The 27,160-nt window shown below is 49.2% G+C and overlaps 1 protein-coding gene across 1 annotated transcript in view; it reads right to left on the reverse strand.

The window, feature by feature from the left end:
* The window catches only part of JAM3 (junctional adhesion molecule 3), a 33,572-nt gene extending 7,433 nt beyond the window's left edge, over nt 1-26,139 (reverse strand). The window contains exons 1-4 of the mRNA XM_077306592.1: nt 25,851-26,139; nt 3,301-3,366; nt 2,238-2,351; nt 719-871 (exon numbers count right to left, since the gene is read on the reverse strand). Coding sequence (XP_077162707.1) covers nt 719-871; nt 2,238-2,351; nt 3,301-3,366; nt 25,851-26,124 — 607 coding nt within the window. The 5' untranslated portion in view covers nt 26,125-26,139. The remainder of the gene's footprint in view (nt 1-718; nt 872-2,237; nt 2,352-3,300; nt 3,367-25,850) is intronic.
* Between the last annotated feature and the right edge of the window lie 1,021 nt (nt 26,140-27,160).

A 27,160-nucleotide genomic window follows, 5' to 3' on the forward strand; every position in this document is an offset into this window, starting at 1 on the left:
GGTTAGCCCTTCCGCCTCCAGCCCGTTTCACCCTTCAAAATCAGACTCCCTGCTTTGTTATTAGGATTGTAAAAGGGGGACGATACGTGTTTTTGAAGGACATGTCTTTCCCCTCCGTTAAATTGCGGAGCAGGGAAGCCCGGATTATAAAAGCCAAATAAAAATGGAAGGGTTAAACCCCTTGAGATGACCTCAAGGCTAATTGAGGCACTGCAGGACAGAACGAGATGCTTGGTCTGCGTTTTGCCCAGGTGAGCACTCAAGAGCCCAATAGGGTGCCACAAGCAGCTGATCTGGACGTGGGGGGAGGTACCCCAATTAAATAGAAGAGAACGTTCTTTGTATGCAGAAGGCTCCTGGCATCTCTTAGGGAGGTTTTGGGTTGGTTTGTGAAGAAAGGATTTCAAGCGTTACGGCTGGTTAATATGGATATTTAAAAAAATAAATAATAATCAATATTAAATAGTTAAACCCAGGTCATTCTAGCCACCTCCTTCCCCAAGTGAAAAAAGACGGGGAGGAATAGTAAACTTAATTCAGGTTGAGTTTAGGTGGCCGGGTTACAGAGAAGGAGGCCAGCAAACTATAGAGTTGTTTCTAGGCCTCAGAACTATCTGAGGTTTTCGTGGTTCATCCAGTTCCCCTGAACTGAATGACACTATTGAAGCTAGCTTGGCAGGGCAGTATTTGTGCATTTTAAGGGGGTCTGTGAACGTACCATGAACAGTCAGGTTGATGTTGATCTCTGCTCCGATATTAAGATCGTCGGGGGCCACCACCTCACACCGGTAAATGCCTTTATCGTCACGGGTCACATTATGGATGACCAGAGAGGTCCTGCCCTGGAGCTGTGCCCGCGTCCCCCAGTCTCCTAAGGGAAGGCAGAAGGGTTACGTGTGTTGGCACAGTTTCAATATGCAAGAGAGCGAAACACCAGGCTGCTTAAAGAACAAAAGTTTTATTATAAAGAGAAACAAACTTTGTATGGAACGGGGGGGGGGGGAGGGAGAGAGTCCTGTCTGACGGTCTACTTGTTGTTCTGTATTCATTCAGTCTGCTCTGGAGGCAAGCAGGGAGGAAGTGAGCTCAAAGGAGCAGGAAGTCCCCAATTGAGCCAATCAGGACAGAGCATCGGAGAGTATTTGAAAAATATCAGGATGTTCCTAATCTAACTATGCTAACTACACATCCGCTCCGATGCCCCCTGTAGGGTATTCTTCATATGCTTTTGAATCATGCACATTACAGATCTTGCCTATTCCATCCATGTTGAAGGTTAGATCTGAGTGTGCCCAGCCCACTGGAAAACCTGCTTGGCCCTTCTAGGTTTCATCGGCTACAACACCCAAGAAGAAACACAAAAACTGAGAGCTACCCAGTTGTTGGTGCCCACTGAGAAGCACATGGCAAATCTGTTTGTCTGCTTGCTTTGAATCCAGGCATTGGACTCCTTGCAACAGAACCTCGGCTTCCTTGTTTTGCTGGTCAGTAGTTTCTGGCATGCTGTCGATTGGGCTAACCAGGGCCATCCAGACCATGGAAAAGCAATCTTGGAAGGTAAGCAGGTTCGGACCTGGTTGGTGCTTGGATGGGACTGACCGCCAAGGTAGACTAGGGTGGCTGTGCAGAGGCCAGCAACGGCAAACCTCCTCTGCTCAAAGGTGCCTTGTTGGGGGTCAATAGGGATGGCCAAACTGTGCGTCTCCAGATGTTTGCAAACTACGATTCCCATGAGCAAGCATCTGGCCACCCCTGCGATAGACCCTGACCCTCCTTGAGAACCCTGCAGTCTCCAAAATTCACCTGCCCCATGACTCTTCCCACCTCCAACACATTTGCTTTAGAATTTGACTATTTAATGATTTTTAACTATTTATTTATTTGCTGAGTTTCTCTCTTGCCTTTCTCCCCAATGGGGGCTCTCCTCTTATCTGTTTTATCTTCATAACCTTGCGACACAGGTTATGCTGTGCCTGGTCTGAGGGCACCCTGCAACTTTCCATGGAATGAGTGGGAATTTGAACCCGCGTCTCAAAGATCTTAGTCGGACACCATAGCCACTACACCACGCTGGCTCAAAAACATCTCTACATTTTGGAGGTTTTAGACTAATAGCTCCTTTGCTGAGGTGCGGCCTGTCAACCCTCCAACGGCAAGAAAATTAAACCCCGTCCCGCTTATTCCTCTCGATCTCACGTTAAGCCATGGAAAGAAAGTTTTTAAAAACAGTTCCCTACCTTGCATCTTGTTATCGTAATAGACATAGGTGGTGTCCTTGCCGACGATCTTCTTCCACTCGATCCTGGGGTTGAGGGTCTTGGTGGAGGAAATGATGCAGGAGAGGTCGGCCCCTGGAGTGGGAACGAACAAAAAAACTGATGCTGCAGACCGAGGAGGAGAGGCCTGGGGCTAATTTGGCATTCGGGGAGGGAGGGGGGAGGGCCTGCCCGCCTGTCCGTCTCCCAAATGGGCAGAAGCGCTACAGAAGCCGCTGGAAGGGAGAGGATGGATTGTAGCCAGCACAAATAGCAAGAACGTGTCGGATGCCGGCCCGTTGCCTGGTCAACTACAACTTCTAGGGCCTATTCTGCACACAATAGATAATGCACTTTCAATGTACTTTAGAAGTAGATTTTCCTGATCCGCACAGGAAAATCCAGCTGCCAAAGCACATTGGAAGTGCATTATCCTATATGTGCGGAATGGGCCTAGGTTAGGAAATTCCCAGAGATTCGGGGATAGAGCTTGGAGAAGGGAGGGTACTCAGTGGGGTGTAATGCTATAGCCTCAGCCCTTCGAGGCAGTCATTTTCTCCAGGCGAAAGGATCGCGGTAGCCTTGAGATCAGTTGTCATTCCAGGAGGTCCCCAGGCCCACCCTGGAAGTCGGCCACCCTAACATGACATTTCCTTGCAAGCCCAGTTTGTGTGCATTATGGAGACCAAACTGGCTGAACCAATCGTGGTAAACTTCTCCCTCTCCTCTGTTTCATGGCGGGGTCAGGGAAGGGTGGCCTGCTCCAAGTTGGAAATATATGGAGATACCTCGCTTTTCACTACCCGAAGGAGCCCCAAAGCAGCTTACAAACATTTTGCCCTTCCTCTCCGCACATCCTGTGGGGTCGGTGGGGCTGGAGGACAGCCCCAAACATAGTTGCAGTTCCAAAGAAACAGTTTCCCTCCCTGATAAAACTCAAGAGACCAGGAAACAGCTCAATAGTCCTTGCTGGATCGCGCCCTTAAAACTGTGCAGGTCGAGTCTGAGTAGGATCTCCCTCCCCACAAACCTGCCCATCACTTACGCTGAAATTCCTGCACAACGGGGTGCGTGTTGACGGATGTCAGCTCCACGGCCAAGATTCTGTGGCCTGTGAAAATAAGCCAGGGGTCCAGGTTAGATACTGCCAAGTCCCTGCTGGTCTGGAAGCAACGCTCAGAAGCCCACCGGGGTCAGCTTCCTCCCTGCCCCTTAAGGTTCGGTGGGTTTCGCAAAAACATATCATGATTTAACCCTTGCTAGGCCACCGGGTCAGAGCGACTCCTCAGAAGGGAATGCTGGTTCTCAATTGTGCTTAATAGAAACCAGATGAGAGGCGCAGTGGTAGATCTGCTAACTGTGGGTGGGGGAACAGCTGGAGATTTGGGGGCGGGGAGCCTGGGGAGGGCGGGGCTTGTGGAGGGGAGGGGCTTCAGCAAAATATGATGGTGTGGAGTCGACCCTGCAAAGCTGCCATTTTCTCTGTAGTCTGCGTAATACTCCAGCCCCCACCTGGCAGTTGGCAATAAAAGCAGCAGACGTACAAGGCAAATCAATTTTAGCTTCAAACGTTAACCGGAGCTGAACTAAGCAGCCGTTTCCCATTAGGTCTGAAGAAACTGAAATCGAAACTGCTCCGGATCCAATTTTGCTCTTCCCCTGCAGGCCCCCTTTTGACCCCTTCATGGAGTGGCCAACCTCTGGGTGATACAGAAGAGCAAAATCTGCTGTGCAAAGACAACACAATGAGAACTATATGAAGTAAAGCTTGGTCCAGTGCTTTGAAAACACAAACGAGTCATAGAAATACGGCACAAATATTAAGCTGTAGGAACGCCGGTGGAAATTCCAAATCCCAGTGAGGGACCAGTAAATCCTACATGTGGCTCATGAATGCGTCCTTGGTGGACTCCGACAAAAACTTAAAACTTGACTGCACACGTGCTTAGAGGCCTCTAGATATTACTATTACTATTACTATTACTATTACTATTACTATTACTATTACTATTACTATTACTATTACTATTACTATTACTATTACTATTATTTGAATTTATCTCCTACCGATTACAAGATAAAAATAAAAACCTCACTAAAATTACAACAATTACAGAAATACTGAGTCCAATAAGAAACGTGGCAGCAAACCAACCTCCCACCTACCCCTGCTGGGGACTAGGGGAGAACTGCTGGCCACCACTGTTAAAATGTGATGGAATACCTTCCTTTGGGGGGCCCACAGATTTTCTCTCCGCACTGGCCTCAACCACAAAACTGGTGGAAGAGCTCCATCTTACAGGCCCTGCGAAAAGCTGAACGCTCCCAATGTATTTCTTCCCTTCCTCTCTCTGTGACGGACACCCTGTGAGGCAGGTGAGGCTGAGGGAGCTCTAGGAGAACTGTGGCTGTCCCAAGCTGACTGCACGTGGAAGAGGAGTGTGGAATGAAACTCAGTTTACAGTCTACCGGTCTTAACCACTACACCATGCTGTTGTTTATTATCATTACCATTACCATGATTATTGGCTTGCTTTCTTCCACGTTCGGAGGGGAAGCCATCTTGCTAATCCCAGCAAAACCCCAAGGAGTTAAACAGGCAGCTCTTGGAAATGAAGCTACGGAGGAGCCAGTGGAAGAAAATCCCTCTGAACTGCTCCTGACATCTGTATTAAGATGCTGCCCTGGAGGCCACCCAGAGGTGGAGGCCATCTGGCTACGGCCTTTCAGCCGGGGCTTAAATCCCAAGCAATCTCTCGCTATTGGGACGGTCATGATTAAAAGACATGCGTATATTCAAGGCTTTCAAGAATCCCAGAGCGTTTGCAGCCCCTGGGTGGTGAGCCCCTTAGGGCAGGGGTAGTCAAACTGCGGCCACTCCAGATGTCCATGGACTACAATTCCCATGAGCCCCTGCCAGCTGGCAGGGGCTCATGGGAATTGTAGTCCATGGACATCTGGAGTGGCCGCAGTTTGACTACCTCTGCCTTAGGGGGTGGAGATCGTTTTTATCCAATATTATAATATGGAGTTGCCACTTCCAGGTTGGGAAATACCTGGAGATTTTGGGGTGGAGAGGGACTTCAGAGAGGTTTAGGAGGGGGAGGGGCCTCCAAGCAGCCCCCTCGTTTTGTGGCCTGCTGCGTATCACCTCTCCCTTACAGCGGTTTAGGGTTAAATCACACATCGGACTCTTCGAGAACTCCAGAATCCTGCATAATATTGCCTGGAAAATACTCACATTTATCTCAAAAACGAGTCTTAGCTTGGTATAGTGGTTGAGGGCAGCGGTCTCTAATCTGGCGAGCCGGGTTTGATTTCCCGCCCCTCCACCTGCAGCCAGCTGAGTGACCTTGGGCTAGTCACAGTCCTGTTAGCGCTGTTCTTGCAGAGCAGTTCTCTTAGAGCTCTCTCAGCCCCACCCAGCTCAGTGACTTTGGGCCAGGCCCAGTCTTCTCAGAGCTCTCTCAGCCCCACCTACCGGGCATGGTGGTCTGTGATGGGGAGAGCAAGGGAAGGCTCTGAGACTCCTTTGGCGAGTAAAAAGCAGGGTATAAAAAAACATCTCTCCTTCTTCTCCTTCTCCTCCTTCTCTACTTGCTTTATGTATTTTTTTAGCGGCTAAAGCAATGCTGAAAGAACCCTGCCCCACAATTCAACCATCGTGGGTGATCAATGGAATCCCAAATCACCAAATCACCAAATCACCAAAACAAACAGGCCTAAAATATTGGGAGCCAGACTTGGCTTCTCTTGAATCCTCCGCCCGCCCCACAGACTTGAAAGGGATTCCAGCATCGCTTAATCCTGGGCATCTTGGGCATAGGTTGGGAAGATACCCTCCGCTGGACAGAGTGATCATATCTCCCGCGCACCTTGAACACAGCCCATTGCTCGTCTGGCTGCTGCCTCACATCCCACCCGCAAGGAGCGCCTTTCGGACCCTGAGAGGCAGACTAGCCAGGCATCCAAACCATATCAAGCTGGACGGCTGTGCGCATCAGTGTCATTGTGAAAACCTGTTCCAACACGGGCCCGGTAGCATTTTAAGTGTTCCGCCGCAAGGGCGCAACTGGCCGACCGCTCTTAAATCCGCCTCACTGCCAAAGAGCTGTCTTTCGGCCGCAACGTATTGTTGTGGATGTCGACGACCCCAATCTGCCTCTTTGGGGGCTGTGGACCCCTCCTGAGCTCTGCCAAAAAAAAAAAACTTGGTCCAAGGCAGCTGACATTTGCTGATCAGGCCAAGAGTCCACCCGGGCCTTGGCCAGCCAGACCAGCCCAGGCTCCCATGCAAGGCACAAAAACAACAGCCCTGGCAATCATTTCGTTTTTCCGCCTGCCTCTCCGTTGTCAATGGGAACCGTCCCATCAGCACATTTTGCATTGTCCGCCGTTCAGATTAAAACAAAAGAAGCTCCCGATGCGGCCAGCGGCTTTCAGTTGGGCTGGAAAGCTGGAGGGATCGGGCAGATGGCAGAGATAAGAGGGTCAGGTCCGGAAGCTCTGACACGGTTGGGAGACAATAGGCTTTCCCCAGGTTTTCATGACACACCGACAACTTTGGGCCCTCCGAAAGTTCCGGAGAGAGGGAGGCAGGGGCTGATCACACCCCTTAGAAAAGACAAGAGGAGAGCCAGCTGGGGCAGCTCTGGGCAGGGGGGAGAACAGCCCAGATAGCCCGTTCAGCGGGCATTGTTTGGAAAGAAGAAATATTTGGGGAAAGCTCGGATTTATCTTTTAAAATCCCAAGTCTCACAGGCTAGGCACATTGGAACAACGGTTCTCCAGAATCTCTCCTGTTGTTTCCCCCAGTTGGTATATAAAGATACACTGCCTCTGAACGCAGTCAGGGGTAGTCCAACTGCGGCCCTCCAGATGTCCATGGACTATAATTCCCATGAGCCCCTGCTCAACGGGATATAATACCATCTACCCCAGCCTATGTCCATCTTTTGGCTGTGGAGGAAGCCCCAGGTCTTGCTGGGCTCTTTAGTGCCTGGAAAATATTAGTAATTGCACTCAGCAACCATAAAGCCAACAGAAGAATCCAAGAAACCCACAAGAAATGCCAAAAAGGGCTTGCAAACTATCAGACCACAAACCAACAGCTGGAACAACTGGGGGGGACTGAGGGTGCCCCCCCACCCATTCCAAATTCCTCTATACTTAGTAGAGACTGTGAAAGGGATTTGGGTTCCCTGCCAGAAATCCTACAAGTCCCCTGGCAGGAAACGAGTTAAAGAGCTTTCATTTGTGCAGACGCAAAACGAAGCATTTCGGAGAGAACAACAGTAACAAAATAAATTCTTCTAATCCTCAAGCTCGTTTCTCCCTTCACTCCATCCGGCTATTTTTAGCCAAGTATTTTTTCTGAACGTGCCAAGATGTCTCTTCGGTATCGTGGCTTCTTTTCCCGTAGAGACTCTACCTCGTGCCCCAGAAGGCTGGAAATCCTCCGTGGCTGCATGCAGAAGCCCCAATGGCACCAACCTGACGGGTGCATAGTCAAAAATGCCAGCTGATCACCCCATGCTTGGGGACTTAGGGCATTTGGACAACCCCCCAGTCCCTGCCTGAGCATCTCCATGTTCGGCAGCTGTTTTCTGAAAAACAGGGGCTGTGTCGAACAGAAGAAAAGCCAACAGGGCTGCCAACCACCAGGTCGGCCCCGGAGATCTCCTGGAATTAAAACTCAACCGCAGAGATAAGTTTCCTAGAGAAGCCATTGGCTGTGGAGGGAGCACTTGATGACATCACATACAACCTCCCCTTCTCCTCTCCCCAAACCTCAGCGTCCCATCTCTAGAAATTTCCCAACCCGGGAATGGCAACCCGATTCGCACACCCACACCAACCCCCTGCTCACACGCACACAACATGCAATGCCCGCTGTGAGCAGCAACAGATGCGTTGGCAGAGGCCTCCCCGTTTTATGCTCCTCAGCTGCCAAATCTGCACACGAGCCAAGTCCGCACTGCCGTTTGCACAGGGAGCAATTGTGATCTGACCTTCCACAGCTCTCGCGGACGCAAAAGGCTCCAAGCTGCGGCCATCTCCTAAAAACTGGGCAGACACTAGTAGTGACTGAGGCCTCTCCCCTCCTGTTTCCACTGAGCATGGCCCAGGTACGAGACCTTTCCAGGCCCAATGTGTCATTTCCGCCTCGGGGATCTTTGTGTCAGACACAGAGGAGGCTCCTGTCTTAAGTCAAGAGATTAACAATGGAGCCCTCTGTCTGGCGCTGGAACGTCACTTCCGCTACCCAGGGGTCAAAAGCATTTCATGTTATGAGCCGCAGAATGGAAAAGACTGCCACGGGTACTACCGCGGCAAAAAGGCAATCCGTTTGTAGTGTTGTGTGTGGGGAAATTGTAAACAGACCCGTGGGTCCACGCGCAATCCACGCAAAGAGCTGAAATCCATGTAACTCCTCTTGTAACGGTTAACCCCACACATGTAGAATGCCATGTGATCATTTGAGCTCATCAGAACTCTTCCCAAAAAATGTTACTAATGTTTTGCAAAATAAAGAGAGAGAAAAGCAGATTTCTCAGGTCAAGATCTCATAGACCTGGGGCGGCCTTCACTGAAACCCAGCCATCTAGTTCCTGATTATAGGGGCAGCCCAGTCTAGAAGAAGAAGAAGAAGAGTTGGTTCTTACAGTCGCCTTCCCATTCCTCTCCCCACAACAGACACCCTGTGGGGTGGGTGAGGCTGAGAGAGCCCTAATATTCCTGCTCGGTCAGAGCAACTTGATCAGTGCTGTGTTGAGCCCAAGGTCACCCAGCTGGCTGCATGTGGGGGAGCGCAGAATCGAACCTGGTATGCCAGATTAAAAGTCCGCACTCCTAACCACTACACCAAACTGGCTCTCTAACAAGCACAGCAGCAGAAATCTAATCGGGCTGAGCTAGTTCACAGTGACTGCTTTTATCGGCCTGTCCCTGGGCAGGATGCTGGACACACTTTGGGAGAAAGGGAGCCAGCGGATTCAGGCCCAGGCGAGGAGCCTTAGGACGTCCGGGGATAAGGGTCATGTCTGGAAACAAGAGATCCCGGCCAACCTTGAACTTGCCCAACTATCAGCCACAAAGCAAACATCCTTTCGCAACGGACGGATTAGATTACGACGGCACGATCTGTGTCGGACAAGGGCCGGAAAAGACAACCGATGCAAAAACTCTGTCAGCAGAGCTGGCCGTGGAAACCGCACACCACCAGTCCAATAACACCGGCTGCTGATTGCATTTGTGTGTGTGTGTGTGTGTGTGTGTGTGTGTGTGTGTCATTCAGCTTTGGATCACGGCACTTCAAGGGCCTCGTTTGTCTGTGGGAGCCTGCCCTTGTTTGAAGCGCAGCAGACAAGGAAAGGAAGTTTCCAAGCTGGCGATGGCAAAAACTTTATTAAAACAATATACTATTAACAAAGGTCCATCATGGACTACAATTCCCATGAGCCCCTGCCAGCAACCGCTGGCAGGGGCTCATGGGAATTGTAGTCCATGGACATCTGGAGGACCACAGGTTGACTAGCCCTGCTCTAGGGAATCCTATAAGTCAGGGGTAGTCAACCTGTGGCCCTCCAGATGTCCATGGACTACAATTCCCATGAGCCCCTGCCAGCAGTTGCTGGCAGGGGCTCATGGGAATTGTAGTCCATGATGGACCTTGGTGGACCATCATGGACTACAATTCCCATCATGGACTACAATTGTAGTCCATCATGGACTACAATTCCCATGAGCCCCTGCCAGCAACCGCTGGCAGGGACTCATGGGAATTGTAGTCCATGGACATCTGGAGGACCACAGGTTGACTACCCCTGCTATAAGTGACCCCAAGATATATGTCTTAAAATATAAGTTCACCGATGAAGTAAACCCGAAAACGAGGCTGTTGTACCAAGGAACTCGTTCTGTTTATAGCAGCTTATATTGTTGGAATAAAGTTCTTGCCATCACCAGCTTGAAAACTACCTTTCCTTGTCTAGTCATCTTCGGCTGACGGGCCGTCTCTGCTTCTTGGGATCCCCTTCTGGGACCCTACAGTGAATGAAACGAGGTGGGCAAGTTATAGGGGCTTTTCCAGCTCTTCTTCCGGAGAAAATAGTCACTTCAGAGGGCGGGCTCTGTGCCATTGTGCCCCCACTGAAGCCTTTCCCTCCCCTTCCCAAACACTACCCTCCTCCAGACTCCCCCCCCCCTCCAATCTCCATGTATTTCCTAACCCACAGCTGGCAACCCAAGGGGTAGGGTTCCCGGATCCAGGCTGGCAAAGTCCTTGAGATTTCGGGGACGGTGCATAGGGAGGGCAGACCTCCATGGGGAACTGATCCCTGTAATCTGGAGATGAGCCGTCATTCTGGGGGGGGGGGGGTACTGCAGTTCCCCCCTGGAGGTTGGCATGCCCAAGCATACGGACCTGGGAGCTTGAGTGAATAATTGACAAGTCCATCTGGTCAGGACACCACAAGCGCAGGTGCCCGACGCCCTTGGGACCTGAACTTGCTGCGTTCCCGAGTTCTCCTGTACTCAGAGTACTTGGAAATCTGGAAGGAACAATCTCATTACGGGGAACTAAAGCAGCCTGACCTGGCCTTAGGTCACTCAGTCACGGAACCATCTGAGACCCTGACCTCACATCACTGGCCGGCTCAGCAAGTCAAGCAGAGATTCCCGATTAACGCCCACTCGTCTGCTCAGGCCGACGCCAGCAGGGACACCTTCCCCATACCCATCATCAACTGGTCATTTAAACCAGATTCAGAGTGAGGTTGATCTCAGAGTGGGGTTAGCCCTTCCAGGGACATCTAGTCCATCCCCCGCCAAGGCAGGAACTACAAACGGGAATATCCTGGACAAGTTGGTGCCCGATTGATACTTAAAAACTGTCCCAGGAGGGTGGCAATTCCGTTGTTGAACGCACAACACCTTCAGGAAGGTCTTCCTCAAATGCGTTCCCCGTTCTTTTGTCCTTTTGTAGGAAAAGTCATGCTTAGCAGTTCTGTGTCCAACCAGGGAAGCAATTCATGCTCCCGATCTCCAGTATCATGACAACAACCCTGCAAGGCAGGCCAGTATTATCGTCTTTATATGGTGAGGGAGGGCTAGGGACTAAGAGAACAGTGGCTCACATTAGGCTGCCTAGAGCAGGGGTAGTCAAACTGCGGCCCTCCAGATGTCCATGGACTCCAATTCCCAGGAGCCCCTGCCAGCATTCGCTGGCAGGGGCTCCTGGGAATTGTAGTCCATGGACATCTGGAGGGCCGCAGTTTGACTACCCCTGGCCTAGAGGGTTTGTAATTCAGGTGCGGCTGCCAATTTATTTACTGGCCCTGTTCCTCTGCCTTTAACAGCAGCCCAGCAGACGTGAAGGTTTTTCAGCTGTGCTTCTTAAACTTCTAAGCAGCGGCCGAATGAACTTGGAAAATCTTTTTTTGCTAGACCTTCACCTCCAGGTCTGACTGTGGCACAAAAAAGAAACTGGAAACAAGAATGTTGAGGAAACTTTAAGGCAAACAAATGTTATATTCACGCCACAGATTATTGAGTTTATTTACTTAATTTATACCCTGCTTACTTCTGCAATGAGGACCAAGGTGGCTTACTTTGCAGAGTGGACTGTATGACATTAAACCCCACAGAGGAACCCTCCTTTCTCTAATCCCAACCTCTAATCTGGAGAACCAGGTTCGATTCCCCGCTCCTTCATGTGCCGCCAGCAGAGTCACCTTGGGCTAGTCACAGCCCTGTTAGAGCTGCTCTCACAGAGCAGTTCTGTCAGAGCTCTCTCAGTCCCACTTACCACACCAGGTGCCTGTTGTGGAAAGGAGGCAAGGTGGCTGTAAGCCGCTTTGGGACACGAGGCTAGCTGTGTAACCTTGAGCCAGTCCCGGTTCCCTCAGAGCTCTCTCAGCCTCACCTACCCCACAGGGTGTCTGCTGTGGGGAGAGGAAGGGTAAGCGATTGTGAGCTGTTTTGAGATTCCAAAAGAGGGGTGCAAAAAATAGGTTGTCTTCTTTTTACCCCTACCCCTTCTGTATGGAAGGGCCTCGTAAGTCCCTCACATCCCCCTGCTGCTCTCCATAAGACCCCACATCCCTCACAAGCTGCCAGGAGGAATCCAGAAACCCTAGTTTAGTTGATTTTGCTTCTAGAATCCACATATGTCCTTTTGGTGGTCCATGGTACCTAGGGTTGCCAGCTTCCCCCTGTCCATTGCCAGGAAAGGGGGGGATAGGGTAGCTAGCTGCCCATTTGGAAAAGGAGAGAAGGGGGGGCTAGGAAGCCGAAAAACATCAATGGGGCACAATGCTATCGAATCTGCCCTCCAAAGCATCTGTTTTCTCCAGGGGAGCCACTTGCTCTCTGTAGTCTGAGATGAGCTGTAATTCCAGGGGATCCCCAGGACCCAACTGGTGGCCAGCATCTTAAATGTGCAATACTCTCCGCCAAGAGCACAGGTCAAAGGAACCAGGAGATGGGCTGGTGACTGAGGAGCCCACCCACCCTTCTGCTTTGCTTATCTGAATTCGGTAGCAAATTCCTAGAGGAAAGAGGGAGGGGAAACTAGGAAAAGAGAAACCGTCCTACAGATAGCAAATCAGAGCTCAGCAGAAAGCGGTACACCGTGTTCTGGGCGGCAGGCAACAGAAGCTGCGTGCGTGTCTTAAATCCCCCCCAGCTCAAACAAGGGGGGGAAGGACTTGGAAGGGCTTATCCTCCACCTCCTCCGGTCCCACCCCATCCCAAGTGGGAGAGAAGCTTATTAAATCATGCAGGAAATTGGGGTGAGGACAGCTGGCCTCTTCTCTGAAGAATCTTTGCGGGGGCGGGAGGGGGGGCAAGCAACTCGGCTCACATGCACACTATGGGAGCAAGCTGCCCCAAATGCCGGCTGGCCGGCCCCCGGGGCAAGCGGCTCCCGGTTCTCTCGATAGCCAAATCGCAGAACCCTCTGGGCACCGTATCCTCAATTCTCCCAGGCTGCAGGAGGAAAACAGCCCATTGTCAACACCAGGCACTGAGAAGATAAACAGAGTCCATCTGGGAGGGTGTGTCTCCCGCCCAGTGGCTTAAACGGCTTTAGGAGCAGCTCCCCAGGGGCCTGAAGATGAGGGAAGGGAGGGATGCTGCAATAGAAGATTCTGCATCTTTCACTAGGCACGAAGAAAGGAGACATCAGCAGGACAGCTGGGAGCTGACAGCCTCCCAATCGGGCCAGTTGGTCTTCTGGAATTACAGTTCTGGGGTTCCTTCCCCGGTGGTGGGGAAATGGCTCCCAGAGGTTATTGCGTGGCGATCCCTGGGGACACGGTTGCGAAGAAGCCGAGAATGCCGGCAGAGAAGCCACGCGAAGATTCAAAGAGGTCAAACACGTCTTTTCGTCCAGGCTGTTTGCAGAAATCCAGAAAAGGAGCAAAAATGCCAGAATGGGAACCAGTTACAATCACGTTCATGGGGGTGGGCTGGGGGGGAGAATACCAGCCTAAAATGAGTTTGCCGCCTGCAGGTGGGGCCTGGGGATCTCCCAGAATTATAACTTCTCTTCAGACCAGAGATCAAGTTCCTGGGAGAAATGGTGAAATTGGGGGGATGGATTCGGAAGCCCATCTCAATGAAGTCCCTCCCCTCCCTGGGCTCCATCCTCCCCCCCCCCCCGATCTCCAGGAATTCCCCAGCAGGGAGCTGGCAACCGTAACTGCAGCGTTCAGGAAGCCCAAAGAGGAAAGGAGCACACTTGTTTCATTTTTTCCCCACCCATTGACAGTCAAGTGTTTTTCCTAGCTATGCATCAGAATTGCAATAGGTGTAGCTTTTCCCACCTCGCAGGGAGAAAATTTAATGTATGTGCTTTAGAATGGAAACATTTGCTGTCTGTAAGATTGCCAGCTTTTTGGGAGGGGGGCTGTGCTCCTGGGCCATTAACAGCAGCCCCAAATGCAGGATTAAGGAGCAGAACTTTTTTTCTGCCGCTAGCCTTCCCTGCCTGATGTTTCTACCTCTTGGAGAGAGGGCCCTGCCATTCCTTCGGTGGTTAACATGCGTGGCTTAATGGGGACTTGTGTTCTTAAGCCCCCCGCAGGCTCACCGCCTCGTTGTTGCCTGGAATCGACAACCCAGTGATGAAATCTTTCCTAGGGCTAATCTCGCTCCGAAATCTATAAACAGTCTTGTTCACTTTAAACTACCTTGTTTGCCCGGAGGATTTCCTTTCTGGTTGCATGCCGGCTTTTGTTTAAAAAAGAGAGGGAAGACAAATATAATTAGACTGATGCTGCCACAGCTGGGTCATTACTCCACACCTCTGATCTGGGGCAACCCATAAGGCCAAGGTCGTAGGGGAAGGGCCTGTGGCTCGGTGGAAAAGACTCTGCGTTCCAAAGGGCAGGTCCCAAATTCAACCCACAGAATCTCCAGGGAAGGACCAGGCTCTAGCTTATGGGAAAGACCTCTGCCTGAGGCTCTCAGTACACAAAGGAGGGGGGAAAAAACTTGTTCACATATTGAAATATTGCACCTCTGGATTGGAGAGGGGCTGTGTCTCAGTGGGAAAACATCTGCTTGGCACACAGGAGGTCCCAAGTTCAATCCCCAGATTCCCCAACCAAAAAGATCAGGTAGGAGATCATATGAAAGACCTCAGCCTGAGACCCTGGAGATTTGGGGGGGATGGAGCCTAGAGATGGAGTGATTTGAAGAGGGGAAGGAGTTCGGCAGGAGTTCACCCTCCAAAGCAGCCTTTTTCTCCAACGGAACATCTTTAGTCTAGAGGTCATTGCATTGCTAGATCTCCAGATCCCACCTGGAACTTGGCAACCCTACCCAAGTGATCTAATTATTGCAGATGCTTAAATTAGTCCAGGGCTGTCCACAAACCCTAGCTGGCTAGAGAGCCAGCAAAAGGGATCTAACCCACTTGGAAATCACCCCAAATGTAGATTTTCCTATGGAACAAGGTCAAATATAACAATTTTGCCGATCTAGCAACTGTGCAGCCAGATTAAATCAAGGCTATAAACAGGCATTTGGGGATGTTTTTGTTCATCTGAATTCTTAGCCAGTCTAGCATATGAGACACTTGGCAATTCCGTTGGCTGTTTTGCTGTGAACATTGATCAAAAGGGTTGCCAACCTCCAGGCGGGGACTGGAGATCTCCTGGGATTACAAATGCTCTCCAGATGACAGAGATGAGTTGCCCTGAAGAAGACAGCTGCTTTGGAGGGTGGATCCTATGACTACAGTCCTTGCCAAATTCCCTCCCTCCCGACCATCCACCTCCCAAATCTCCAGGGATTTCCAAACCTGGAGTTGACAACTCTACGTATTGATCGATAAATCTAAATCATGCTCTAATAGAGGCCCAACTTTCATCCCTTGGTGAAATATTCATCAGATAAGTTATTTCTCCTAATTAAAGTTTCAGGTTACACGGCGGCTTCTTATTTCTCCAGCATCAAGAAATCAGATCTTTGAGAAAACCACGCACGGTCAGACGGATTGCAAATTAAGCTGTAGAGATTTGGTAAAAGAACAGAGAGAAAGTGTGTGTGTGGGGGGGAAACCTACCCCCTAATGATATCGGCCCGCTGCTTTCAACATGAAAAGCGCCCGATTGCAAAGACTTCTAAAAATAGGACATCATTATTCATTAACATCTATTTATAGTCAATGATTATAATGATTTTTTGCCGTGTGGTTTGTTACAAAAAGGAGGCATAAGGGGAAAAAAACCACATTGAAGTTAGAGATGGTGAATCCGCAATCTTGCACCCCTTCCTGCTCCCATTTCGCTGGGGAGGGGCGGGGGCTCAGTGGAAGAGCCTCCGCTTTGCGGGCAGAAGGTCCCAGGTTCGATCCTCAGCCGTTCCAGTTTAAAAGCAGCAGAGGTGAAAGATCCTTTGCCAGAGATCTGGGAGAGCTGCTGCCAGTCGACAATGGACCAAGGGTCTGACTCAGTATCACCCAAGTTCATGTGTGTTTCATAGGTATTGCAACTGAAGAACAAATACACAGAATTCAGAATGGGTGGCCAAACTGCGGCTCTCCAGATGTCCATGGACTACAATTCCCATGAGCCCCTGCCGGCAGGGGATCGTGGGAATTGTAGTCCATGGACATCTGGAGAGCCGCAGTTTGGCCACCCCTGGGTTAGAGTGTCGGAGCATGTTCTGGAGGACCCAGATTCTAATCCCCCCTCTGCCACTGAAGCTTCCTGGTGGCCTTGGGCCGGTCTCATCCTCAGCTGGCTTACCTCTTAGGGTTGGTAGGAGGACAAAACGGAGAGGGAAGCAATGTAAGCTGCTTTTGGTCCCCACTGAGGAGAAAGGCAGGGTAAAGATGAAGAAAGATAAACCACACTAGCCAAGGCTCTAGCCAAATTCAGCACTGGGGGGGGGATGGTTAGCAGAACAGATCTGTAGGGTCCAACCCATATTCCTACCCCATTAAGCCCCCATTTTGACTGTCTGTACAGATTTCGTTTAAAAATTGTTCTTGTGTTCTTCAAGAAGGCTGTTCGGACACACATTTAGTCTGGGCAGGCTGGAAGACGAGGAATTAGTTTTTGTACCCCACTTTTCACTACCTGGAGGCGTCTCAAAGCAGGTTACAATTGCCTTTCCTTAATCTCTCCTCAACAGGCTTCCAGTGAGGCAAATGGGGCTGAGAGAGCTCTGAGAGAACCAGGGCTGGCCCAAGGTCACCGAGCAGGCCTCCTGTGTCTCAAAGGGGGTTGCAATCGCCTCCCCTTCCTCTCCCTCCAACAGGCACCTTGTGAGGCAGGTGGGGCTGAGAGAGCTCTGAACCCAAGGTCACCCAGCTGGCTTCATGCGTAGGAGGGAGGAATCAAACTGGGTTCTCCAGATTAGAGTCTGTCGCTCTTAATTACTACAAGATACAAAAAAAAAAAACTAACTAGTTAGGACTTAAAAATTTGAATGTCTGCGCAAATTGGACAACAGGTTACAAAAATATATGTATTGTGCGCAGCTCTTTAAAAATTCTTTAAGGTTAAAAACACACACAAAGCCCATAGGCCGTTATTGAAAACTTCTCATACGCACTGTACAATCTCAAGTCTTAGAACTTCTTAGACCTGATTCGTTTCGATCCTGCAATAATGGCTCCAAACTACATGTAGAATCATACCAGCTAGATGGGGGGGGGGGTGTCACAGATTAATTCATTAGTGGAATCAGCGGTGGGGCGCTCCCCCTCCATGGTGGTCTTCAGGCAGTAGCTGGACAGGTACTTATCATGAAGGCTTGAGGCTGATCCTGCATTGAGCAGGGGGTTAGACTAGATGGCCTCTATGGCCCCTTCCAACTCTATGGTTCTATACTCTAGGTTCTCTGTGGTGGTTTGTACCCTGTAGAACAGCCTGCCTGAGGAATGCCCCCTTCCTTCTAACATTCCACACAATGGCAAACCAGAAATGTTCAGGAGGTAATTCGTATTGTGGCAGCAGAACTATGCTAAGATGGACGCCTTCCTATAGGAACACTGCAATTATTGTGGGTATCAGAGATTCTTGTAGCTCTCCTCTGGCTCTTACTGCATTGCCTGACACCTTGTCATTCCCAGATTCTGCATTGCTTACACGATACCTTTTCTTTATGCAATTGGCTGTTCCCATTGTTCGAGCACATTGCCTTTGAATTGTTTGTAACCTTTGTCAGATTGCCCCATTTGCTGATGCTGCCTTACTTTCCCCCCTCTCTTTCGTTATTCTGCAGTGAGAAATGTGTGCTATAAATAAACCAGCTAAATAAATAAGCTCTGCCAGTCGTAAACATTCAACAGTACAATTGTATGAAAAAATTATACCCTTCTAAGTTAATTGAAGGGGGCAACTCTTCTTAGGAGCGTTGCATTTCTCCCGTGTTCTCGTTAAGCTGGTTCCAGTATTGTATTTTTGCATCTGACTGAGATATAAAGACCCAGAGAACTCCATATCCCAAGAATGGAACTTTGACTATAGATCAGCTTAGGGCTGATCCTGCGTTGAGCAGGGGGTTGGACTTTATGGCCTGTATGGCCCCTTCCAACTCTATGATTCTATGATTCTATGATAAGTTCATACCCTGAAAATCTTGGTGCAGCTGAACTAGAGTCTGGTTGTTCTGCTTAGGACGGCACTGTTAAAAATCTCATTCTGAGAGAAGCATTCCTTTCAGTTTCTTGAAGGTGGGGGACACTTCTTGTGGGTTCTGGCTCGTAAAAGCTTATGATACAATCAATCAATGAAGTCTTGGTTGTTTCTTCTGAAATGCCACTGCATCTCATCTAGAAAAAAAGGGATTTTGTTCTCTGTGGTTATTGCTTTTATTCATGTGTATATTTGGGAGGATTTAATTAAGATTTGTTTCCATCAGCTGAGAAAATGGACAATGTATCCTACAGAGAATAGGTTTTAGGCTGCATTGTAAGCAAGGCAGCTCTCTTGATGCTGTGCACATCTGTGGTTCTTTGGTACTAAACAGGCTTGGTAGGTTTCTGAAACAGCATATAATCTTGCAGAAACTGTTTGGTCCAGATGAAAGTAAGGGAAAACTTTCCAGGCTCTTGGGTCGGGGGGGAGGCAGCCTCCATGGCATTATTGTCGGCAGAGTTTAAATATGCAAAGGATGAATATAGCACTGGTCACTTAACGATAGCTTTACTGAGAATTGAAACAACTTAGTAAAGAAAGAGGAGTGCAAGAGTCCTATCAGTTTAACTGACTAACTGTATTCTTCCTCTGGCAACAACAGTGCTTAAAGCATGCTTAAAGGAGCAGGAAATCTCCAATGCAGCCAATCAGGACACTGAAGGAGAGTATTTGAAAAATACCAGGAAGTTCCTAATCTGAATGTGCTAGCTACATAGCTCCCCGACGCCCCCCGCAGGATATTCTTCATATTGTCTTGAATCATGCACACAACTGATCATGCATATTCTAACAACTATACCCTCCTGAGGTCTTTCCCTTCCCCAAACTCTGCCTTCCCCAGAGTCCATCTTGAAATCTCCAGGAATTTTCAAAGGCAAAGTTGGTGACCCAGCCAAGGGAAAAGCCACTTCGATTGGAGGAAGTCTTCACACTTGAACCAAATTTAAGGTGGAGCATAAATGTTTGCATTAACGCATTCATGTCCTTTGCACAGGGATGGGATCCACTCCTCTATTTTAGCCAGTCGATGGCCCCAGTTAATCTTATTGATTTGCAGATCCCTCCGCTGAGAAGTCTGGACAAACCTTGTGCAAAAGGGCAAAAGGAGACTGTCCATGACTTTTTTAAAGTGCCGGGGACGTGAATCATTCCTCCCACCCAACATGGCCTTAAACCAGGGGTAGTCAAACTGCGGCCCTCCAGATGTCCATGGACTACAGTTCCCAGGGGCTTCTGGGAATTGTAGTCCATGGACATCTGGAGGGTCGCAGTTTGACTACCCCTGCCGTAAACAAAGGACCCGCTGGACAAGAAAAAACAAAACAGGGATATACCTCCTGTCCCTTCCTCTTGGAAGAAGAGACAGAACTGAGAATGCCACCGACTTAATTAGTGTTGTTTGTTTTGCTTCCTCTTGCTTTTATGGGCCTACAGTTTCCAAGCAGGTCTCTTGCTGGTATTCAACACATAGTCTAAGAGGAAGAAGCAGATTTCATTTACGCTGAAGCGTGTCACAACCAATGCAAGCGTTTTGCATTGCAGAAACAAGCCGAAGGAACAGTGCGGAGAGAGAGTTCCGAATCAGCATTTAGCATCCTGTGGGAACCTCGCAGGCCGTCTTTGCCTCCCCACCCCCAACCCCCAGTCCGCTTTGGCTCCAGAAAAAGTTCAGAGACATTCCTCGGATCCACGGGGTTGGGTGCAATCAGCTGTGAAACATCAGTTCTAAATTTACAACGGCGTCTCCTTCTGCCTCAACACACAGGCACAACACGCAAACAAAGAATGCCAAAGAAACAGATACAACTTGCTAAGGAGCGGGAGCGAACGGAAAGTTTACTCTGCAGGTTTCCAGCCATGCTCCAAATCACCCTGGGAAACTCAAGAGGGTAGCCGTGTTGGATTCAGTCAAAGGTTCCCCTGGTCAACAGATGGAAAATGGAGCGCAACTTGCCCCACACAACGTGATGCAAGAGACAGCGTGGTCTAGGGGTTAGAACGCCGGACTAAGAGCTGGGAGACACAGGTTCGAATCCCCTGCTCTGTTATGAAAGCTCACCGAGGGACTCTCTCTTGGCCTCACTCACTTCACAGGGTTGTGGTGGGGATGAAATGGGAGAGGAGGGCGCTGTAAGACAGGGGTAGTCAACCTGTGGTCCTCCAGATGTCCATGGACTACAATTCCCATAGGGAAAAATAAGTATCTATTGGATTCACTGATAATGAAAGATGGGTTATTAGCTAGATCCTGTTGGTGTTCTATGTCAGTTAATCTCTGCTTAACAATTTCTTTGGCCTGATCATATCCCGTCATCAGTAGGAACTCAGGAGAGAACCCCAAGAGTGTAATTTTAGCTCTGATGTTTTGTTGCCATTCAGATATAGGATGATGGATGGTCTGGCCACTGTGTACTGCTATGGGTAAAGAAGTGAAACGTTACATGGGCAAACACCATTCTAAGTATTAAAGACAGCAAGCTCTCCAAATATGAGGATCAAAACAGCACTACAATTTATGGAGCCACAAATGTGAACTTTTGGAAAGCCATTCATGGTTCAGATCTCATACACACTGAAAGAACACTGGGGAGGAATGAACATTATGTTTGGATTCATAATATGCAACATTCTTCCTGCATGATGGGAAAATACTGGTCAGAAAAGGCAAGAATCCAAGTTCAACAACAGGTCAATTCACTGGAACACATGTGCAGGGGCACACCCCTCTGTAAACCCACATGTTTTTCAACAACACAACTGTTGTGAGAAACAACTTGCTAAAATCATGCTCTCTGCCAACGGCTTTAAAGCAGATGTGTGAGAGGAGGCAGAAGGAGGAGTTTTAGGAGGGTACAGTTAAGCTACTTGATGGGAAACGCCAAACCTGACCTAAGCATGTTACTGAAATTGTGGTTCAAAGGACACCCTTCCAGTCCCACAGAAGTCACGTGACTTATCCTTTAACTCACAAGAGTGGTGTCGATCCTAGCTCAGCGTTTGTGGATGCTGATATCCAGGGGAGAATTGCATTTGGTCCCACAAAGTCCCACAAACTCCTGGTATTACCACTGATTTCCAGCCCACAGAGAACAAACCCCCTGGAGAAAAGCTCCTCCACCAGGCATTTGGTTGAGGTCGACCTGAACCACCGCTTCCCAAGGGCCCTCCCCCCAAACCTCCCTCCTATGGCATCCACCATAATTTCCGCACAACCCACTGGGCTATCAGTATGCGTTAATGTAATGTTTTCCATATTTTTCTACTGTTCCACATTGCTTGTTGTTACCATTATTGTTAATCTAAGCGATCTGTATTGTTTCTGTTTTATGTGAACCGCACTGAACCTTCGGGGAGGGCGGTAGAATGAATGAATGAATGAATGAATGAATGAATGAATGAATGAATGAATGGTTCCTCCCCTCTCCAATCTCCATCCTCCCCAATAACACATTCAGATTTCCAGGAATTTCCCAGCCGGGAGTTGGCAACCTAAACTGCATTCTTCACATTCAGCTACCCACCCTCTGATTTAGGAGGCTAAACTCTGGGAGGCTCACAAAAATCTGCCTCAGGTCTGGACAGCTGGCTGGGAGCATTTGCTTGCTCCCAAAGACAGCTGGATGTTGTATCTTGAGAAAAAAACAGAGTGGGGATGAGTGTCAAGATATATTCTTACGACGACAACACAAAAAGCCCATTGTGGACACCAACCTATTTGTGACTCAGAGAATTCCATGACCCTTCGCTATCTTAGCACAACTCCTTCATGAGTTTATCCCAGTACAAGTTTTCTTGGGGAGGGGGGGGAGTGTACACAATTTTAAAAATGTGGAGCAAGGGGAGGGATTGCTAAATTTGGGCACAGGAGGAGGCTAGGTAGAAGTTGCTGTTCATCTCCAAAACTAACAGGAAGGCCTTAAGCAGGTTGGTTGGTTTCAGCCTAGCCCAGCTCCTTGGGGTGCCAACTTCAAGGTGGGGCCTGAAGATTTGTTTTGTTTGTTTATTATTGCATTTGTATATCGCTGCTCCCAGCAAACTGGCTCATGGCGGTTCACAGAACAGAAATACAAACAATATCTGATCAAACAAACCCCTAATAACATACAGGATGGTATACAACATATCCTAAAAAATCTTTTCCCTTACTTCGGGCATTGGTCTCAGCACAGATGGAATATAACTGACTGATCTCAGGGAATTACAACTGACCTCCAGAAATGGCTGCTTGAAAGGTGGATTCTATATAATCATATCCCATTAAGATCCCAAACCCTATGCTTCACCCCAAAAATATAAAGGAAAGCAAAGTCAGAATTCCAACGCTATTTCAGGTATGGAAAAAAAATTCTATTTCTGCGTAGCAAAGAGCATGTGAGATTGTCTGAAGTGGTGATTATGCACACATGTATTTTGCTTTACATCACAGAGCATCTCCCCCCACTTTTCCAGGGGATGAAATCCAGAATGTGGGGCTTGCCAGGAGCGTGGTATAGAAATCGAAATAATAAAAAAATAAATTTGTTGGAGTGCACCCAAGGCATTCTCCACGTGTAAAGCAGGCCAAACGCCCCTCCAGGTTCTGCCTGCCCCTGCAGTCTTAATGTAACGGGAGCAAGAAATTCACACTCACACGCATGCATATACACCCCCAAAGAGTGGCTGCCATTATCTCCTTCTCCCCTTGCTCCCCCCACCCGCCCCCAGGCCTTTATTAATAGCCAGACAAATCCCACCCCATTCGTGAATGGAATTAACAAATGTTTTTGCAATTAAGGCTGAAAACATTTGCGTGGGGCTCCGGGAACAAAGGGCGCTTGTGCAGCCAAGAGAATAAGATCCAGTATCAACTCTGCCTCCCCGGCCAAGCCCCACATTCCTGATTCCTTCATCTTCTGGAAAAGTGGGGGAGGGGCTCTGAATTACGGGGAGATGGGAAGGGGCAGCTCAAGTGCCTTATTCCATGAGCAGAAAGTACTTTCCCAAAGGTGCTGGAGAAAAGAAACATATCAGCAAGGAAGGAAGGCAGTGATTATGATGATGACAGATAGACAGAAAGACATAACAGATTCACGTATATCTCATAATTCAACTGTATGTGCATCTCCCTGTCTCCTAAATTACATGCAGATGGGGCAGAAGGTGGCTTTTCCCAATGCCAATTTTAAAGAGATATTAACCTTCCTGTACTGGTGCTTTATCATTTATTTTTCTTCTAACTGTGCAGAAGAAAAATCTCCCCCCAATCCTACAACAAGGGTGTGTGTTCCCAAGTTCCAGAAAGAGAAACTGCAACTTTTTAGAGAGACCTTCCCTTTGCCCCTCTTGGGGGGGGAGGCTTTTAAGGAAAATTATAGAATCTAAAAGACTAACAGAACATTATTGTGCAGGCTTTCATGGCAAAGCCCCCCCCCTTTCTCTCTCATGCAGGGTAGTGCTGGGAGGGGAGCTGTGTTGGTCTGCAGAAGAGCTGGTTTTGAGTCCAGTAGCCCGCTTTTAAAGGCCAGGATATTCTGAGGATCAAAAGCTCCCTTGTCAGGCTAAGGGGCTCCTGCCCTTGAATCTCTGTTGTTGTGCTGATGCTTCCACATCCTAATTCTAAAAAGTAGAAACTTTGAGCTGGAGCAGCATGAGTTCTGCTTGCTGAAATACTTTTAAACGGGGAGTGAGAAAGTCCAGAGGGATCGCCCATGGGGCGGTCAGAACACCTTGTGATGGAGGCAAGAGAGAGTAACACAAGACAGATGGAGTGTAAAATACAACAAAAAAGTACATGGAGGGTAAAGTACAGCAGATGGACAACATTTCCTTCTGTATAAACGTTCCAAGTCACAGCTCACTTCTTCAGACACCAGATCTCCTCAGATACCGTATTAACTCTAAAGAAAGAAGACTCTGAATGTAAGATGCCCTGTCTTAAAATGTTATAAATCTTTAAAATAATAATAATTCAAAGTAGTAGTCTTGAGTTAGAAAAGAGCAAAAGTCCAGCAGCAATGAATCATTGAAGGCTTTCACCTCCAGAATCAACTGTTTCTTGTCAGTTTTTTTGGCTGATAGTTTTAGTCCCTGACATTGTGCCAGTAATTGTAGCTGGCATTTTCAGAGGTAGGATGTGGCAAGATGGGAATGTCTCCATTCCCCCTCACTGGCCACCACATGGGTTTTTAGGGTGCTTCCAGCCTCTTGCTCTTTTTTACTGCTGCAAACAGTACCCCATCTGGATCTATTCTTATTGGACCTAACTGCAACTTGTATGTTGAACAGAAGACGACTCCCTCTTTTTTATGACAAACCTGGGAAGAAACCTGGCCTTGCATTGGAATATGGAAGGGAATCAAACTGTAGATCCTAGTTAAAGGAAAGATTACAAAGGGGCAGTTAAAGGGCAGGGAGGAGGGGAGGTCGAGACAGAGAAACTGAGTGAGGGTCTTTTAAGCGTCAACTGCTTTGTGTGACAACCGGATTAGCAGTCACAACAAGCATGGTAATGTAGTCAAGTCAGGAAGATGAAGTCAGAAGTTTTAAATGAAAACAAACAGATGCTAATGGCAACGTTACAGTCTGATAGAACATATTAAGAACCGTCAACTAATATTTCTAAAAAATGGGTCCAAGAGAACTGCTAAGGGCTTGTAGGGAGGAAGAAAGGCCAATCTGTTTAAGCCAGGCTGACCTGCCGCGTGTAATTTTTGGATGAGTTCTAGAATTTGATGCCTTGGGCTCCAGTCCCCCAGAGCTTCTGCTAGAATAAAAAAATCCCTGTTGGCGCCACGAACCCCCCCCCCCCTCGGTTTTAGCTTCAGCAGTAGAACTTGGTCCCTCTCCTGGAATCTATACCAGACAGTTTGTCTGAATCATGCAGGATGACCCTTCTGTGTTTTTTTCTCCATCCCCAAAAAAACACAATCCACATCACCGCCCCACCCCCCACCCTACACACACACACACACCGCCAGATTCTGTGTGTCCCCACATGCAAGGGGAGGGAGAACTCCCCTGGTAATAGGATGGGCTGTGCTCCTTTACACCTTTGCTGGCCCTCCCTCCAAAGAGGCTAGAATGCCCCCCCCCCTAATAAAATTCCTCCAACTCCAGCAATTCAGGACAATAGCCTCTTTGTCCCAGGGATTCCCAGCCTCCTATTGGGAAGCCCTACAAAAGGCACCCCACCACACACACGCACCCACCCACTCCCGGCCCCATAACCTTCCAACTTGTGGCTTCTGAAAGCATGGGTAGCAGAGGGGGGGGGTGGCTGGAGAAGGGGGTGTCTGCCCCCGAAACAAGGCAAGAAGAACAGCTCCCCCCGCCTCCAAACCGCCTTCTCCCCCTCCCTCCGCCCCCCACGGCCCCCCTCTTCACCAGGCACCGACCACTCCTCGCCCCTCCCCTTCGGGGTGTCCCCTGCCCCCCCCCCCTCCCGGCGGCCGGGACTCACGGAGCAGAGGCAGGAGGGCGAGCAGCAGCGGCAGCAGCAGCGGCAGCCGCCGCCTGAGCGCCATGATGGAGCTGCAACTGAGCCGTGGGGCTGGCCGGGCCGGAGCTTGCGCATTCCCCATCTGGCCGGCTCCCAAGGCTGGGCGGGCGGAGAGCGAAGCGGGGCGGGAGGGAGGGAGCGAGGCAGGGATGCCGCCGGAGCAGCGCTCGGCTGCCCGGGCAACGGTCGCCTGGAGACGGGAGATGCTGGGGCTCCGTTGCCCCGGCAACCGCATCCACCGCCGCGCGGCCTCTCGGAAAGGGAGGCTGCTCTTGGCGGTTCGGTGGGCGGATTGGTCCAGAGCAGCCCCGGGGGGGAAACCGGCTGTTTGGGGGCAGCAGAGAAGGAAAGGTAATCCTTATCCAGGTGGCAGAGGATGCTGAAGCGGGGGATGGGGGGGGGGGCGCAGGTAGGTAGCACGAAAGCGCAGGCAGGAGTTTGGGAGAATTACAGAGTCATCCTAAGCAGAGTTGCACCTTTCTAAAGGCATTGACCTAGATAGCCCAGTAAGATCGGAGTCTAATTGCACCTTTAAGACCAACAAAGATTTATTCGAGGCGTGACCTTTCACATGCATGCACGCTTCCTCAGCTTGCATGCACACATAAGCACAATCTTGAATAAATCTTTGTTGGTCTTAAAGGTGCTATTGAATTCAGTTTTTTTGAATTCAGTGGGTGCTACTTCAGACCAACAAGACTACCCACTTGAATTTAGATAGCCCAGGTTAGCTCCAGAAGCTAGGGAGGTTTGGTCCTGGTTAGATGGGAGACCACTGAGGGACTTCAGAGTAGCTGTGTAGTGGTGGGCCAGGGCAAACCCTCTCTGAATTGCTCTTGTCTTGTACCCCCCCCCCCCCCGCCCTTCATAAGTCTGCTGTGACTTGATGGCACTTTCTGCCACTAATTCATTGAAATTAATGGCCTTAGAAGGGTGTGATTCTGGTTAGGGTACCAAAAAGTGACATCCGTAGTAGAATGACTCCTTTGTATTCCTTTGTGTTTCTTTAAATTTCTGATACACATTTAAATCATTGTAGATACACACTGGAGGGCTAGGGATTATGTAGAACTAAGACTGCCAACTGGGTTTGGGAAACACCTGGAGATTTTGATAGTGGGGTTTAGAAAGGTTTATGCTTCAATTCAGTCCTGAGATATTGAAAAACAACATAATTAAAAGTGCTTTCGAGCATGTGCAAAATGCCATTTCCTTGAACCACTGAGCTTAAAAAAAATATCCCCAGTACTTGCAGATCAAAGTTTAAAGAT

This window comes from Paroedura picta, chromosome 12 (assembly GCF_049243985.1).
Source record: "Paroedura picta isolate Pp20150507F chromosome 12, Ppicta_v3.0, whole genome shotgun sequence".
NCBI classification, from domain to species: domain Eukaryota; kingdom Metazoa; phylum Chordata; class Lepidosauria; order Squamata; family Gekkonidae; genus Paroedura; species Paroedura picta.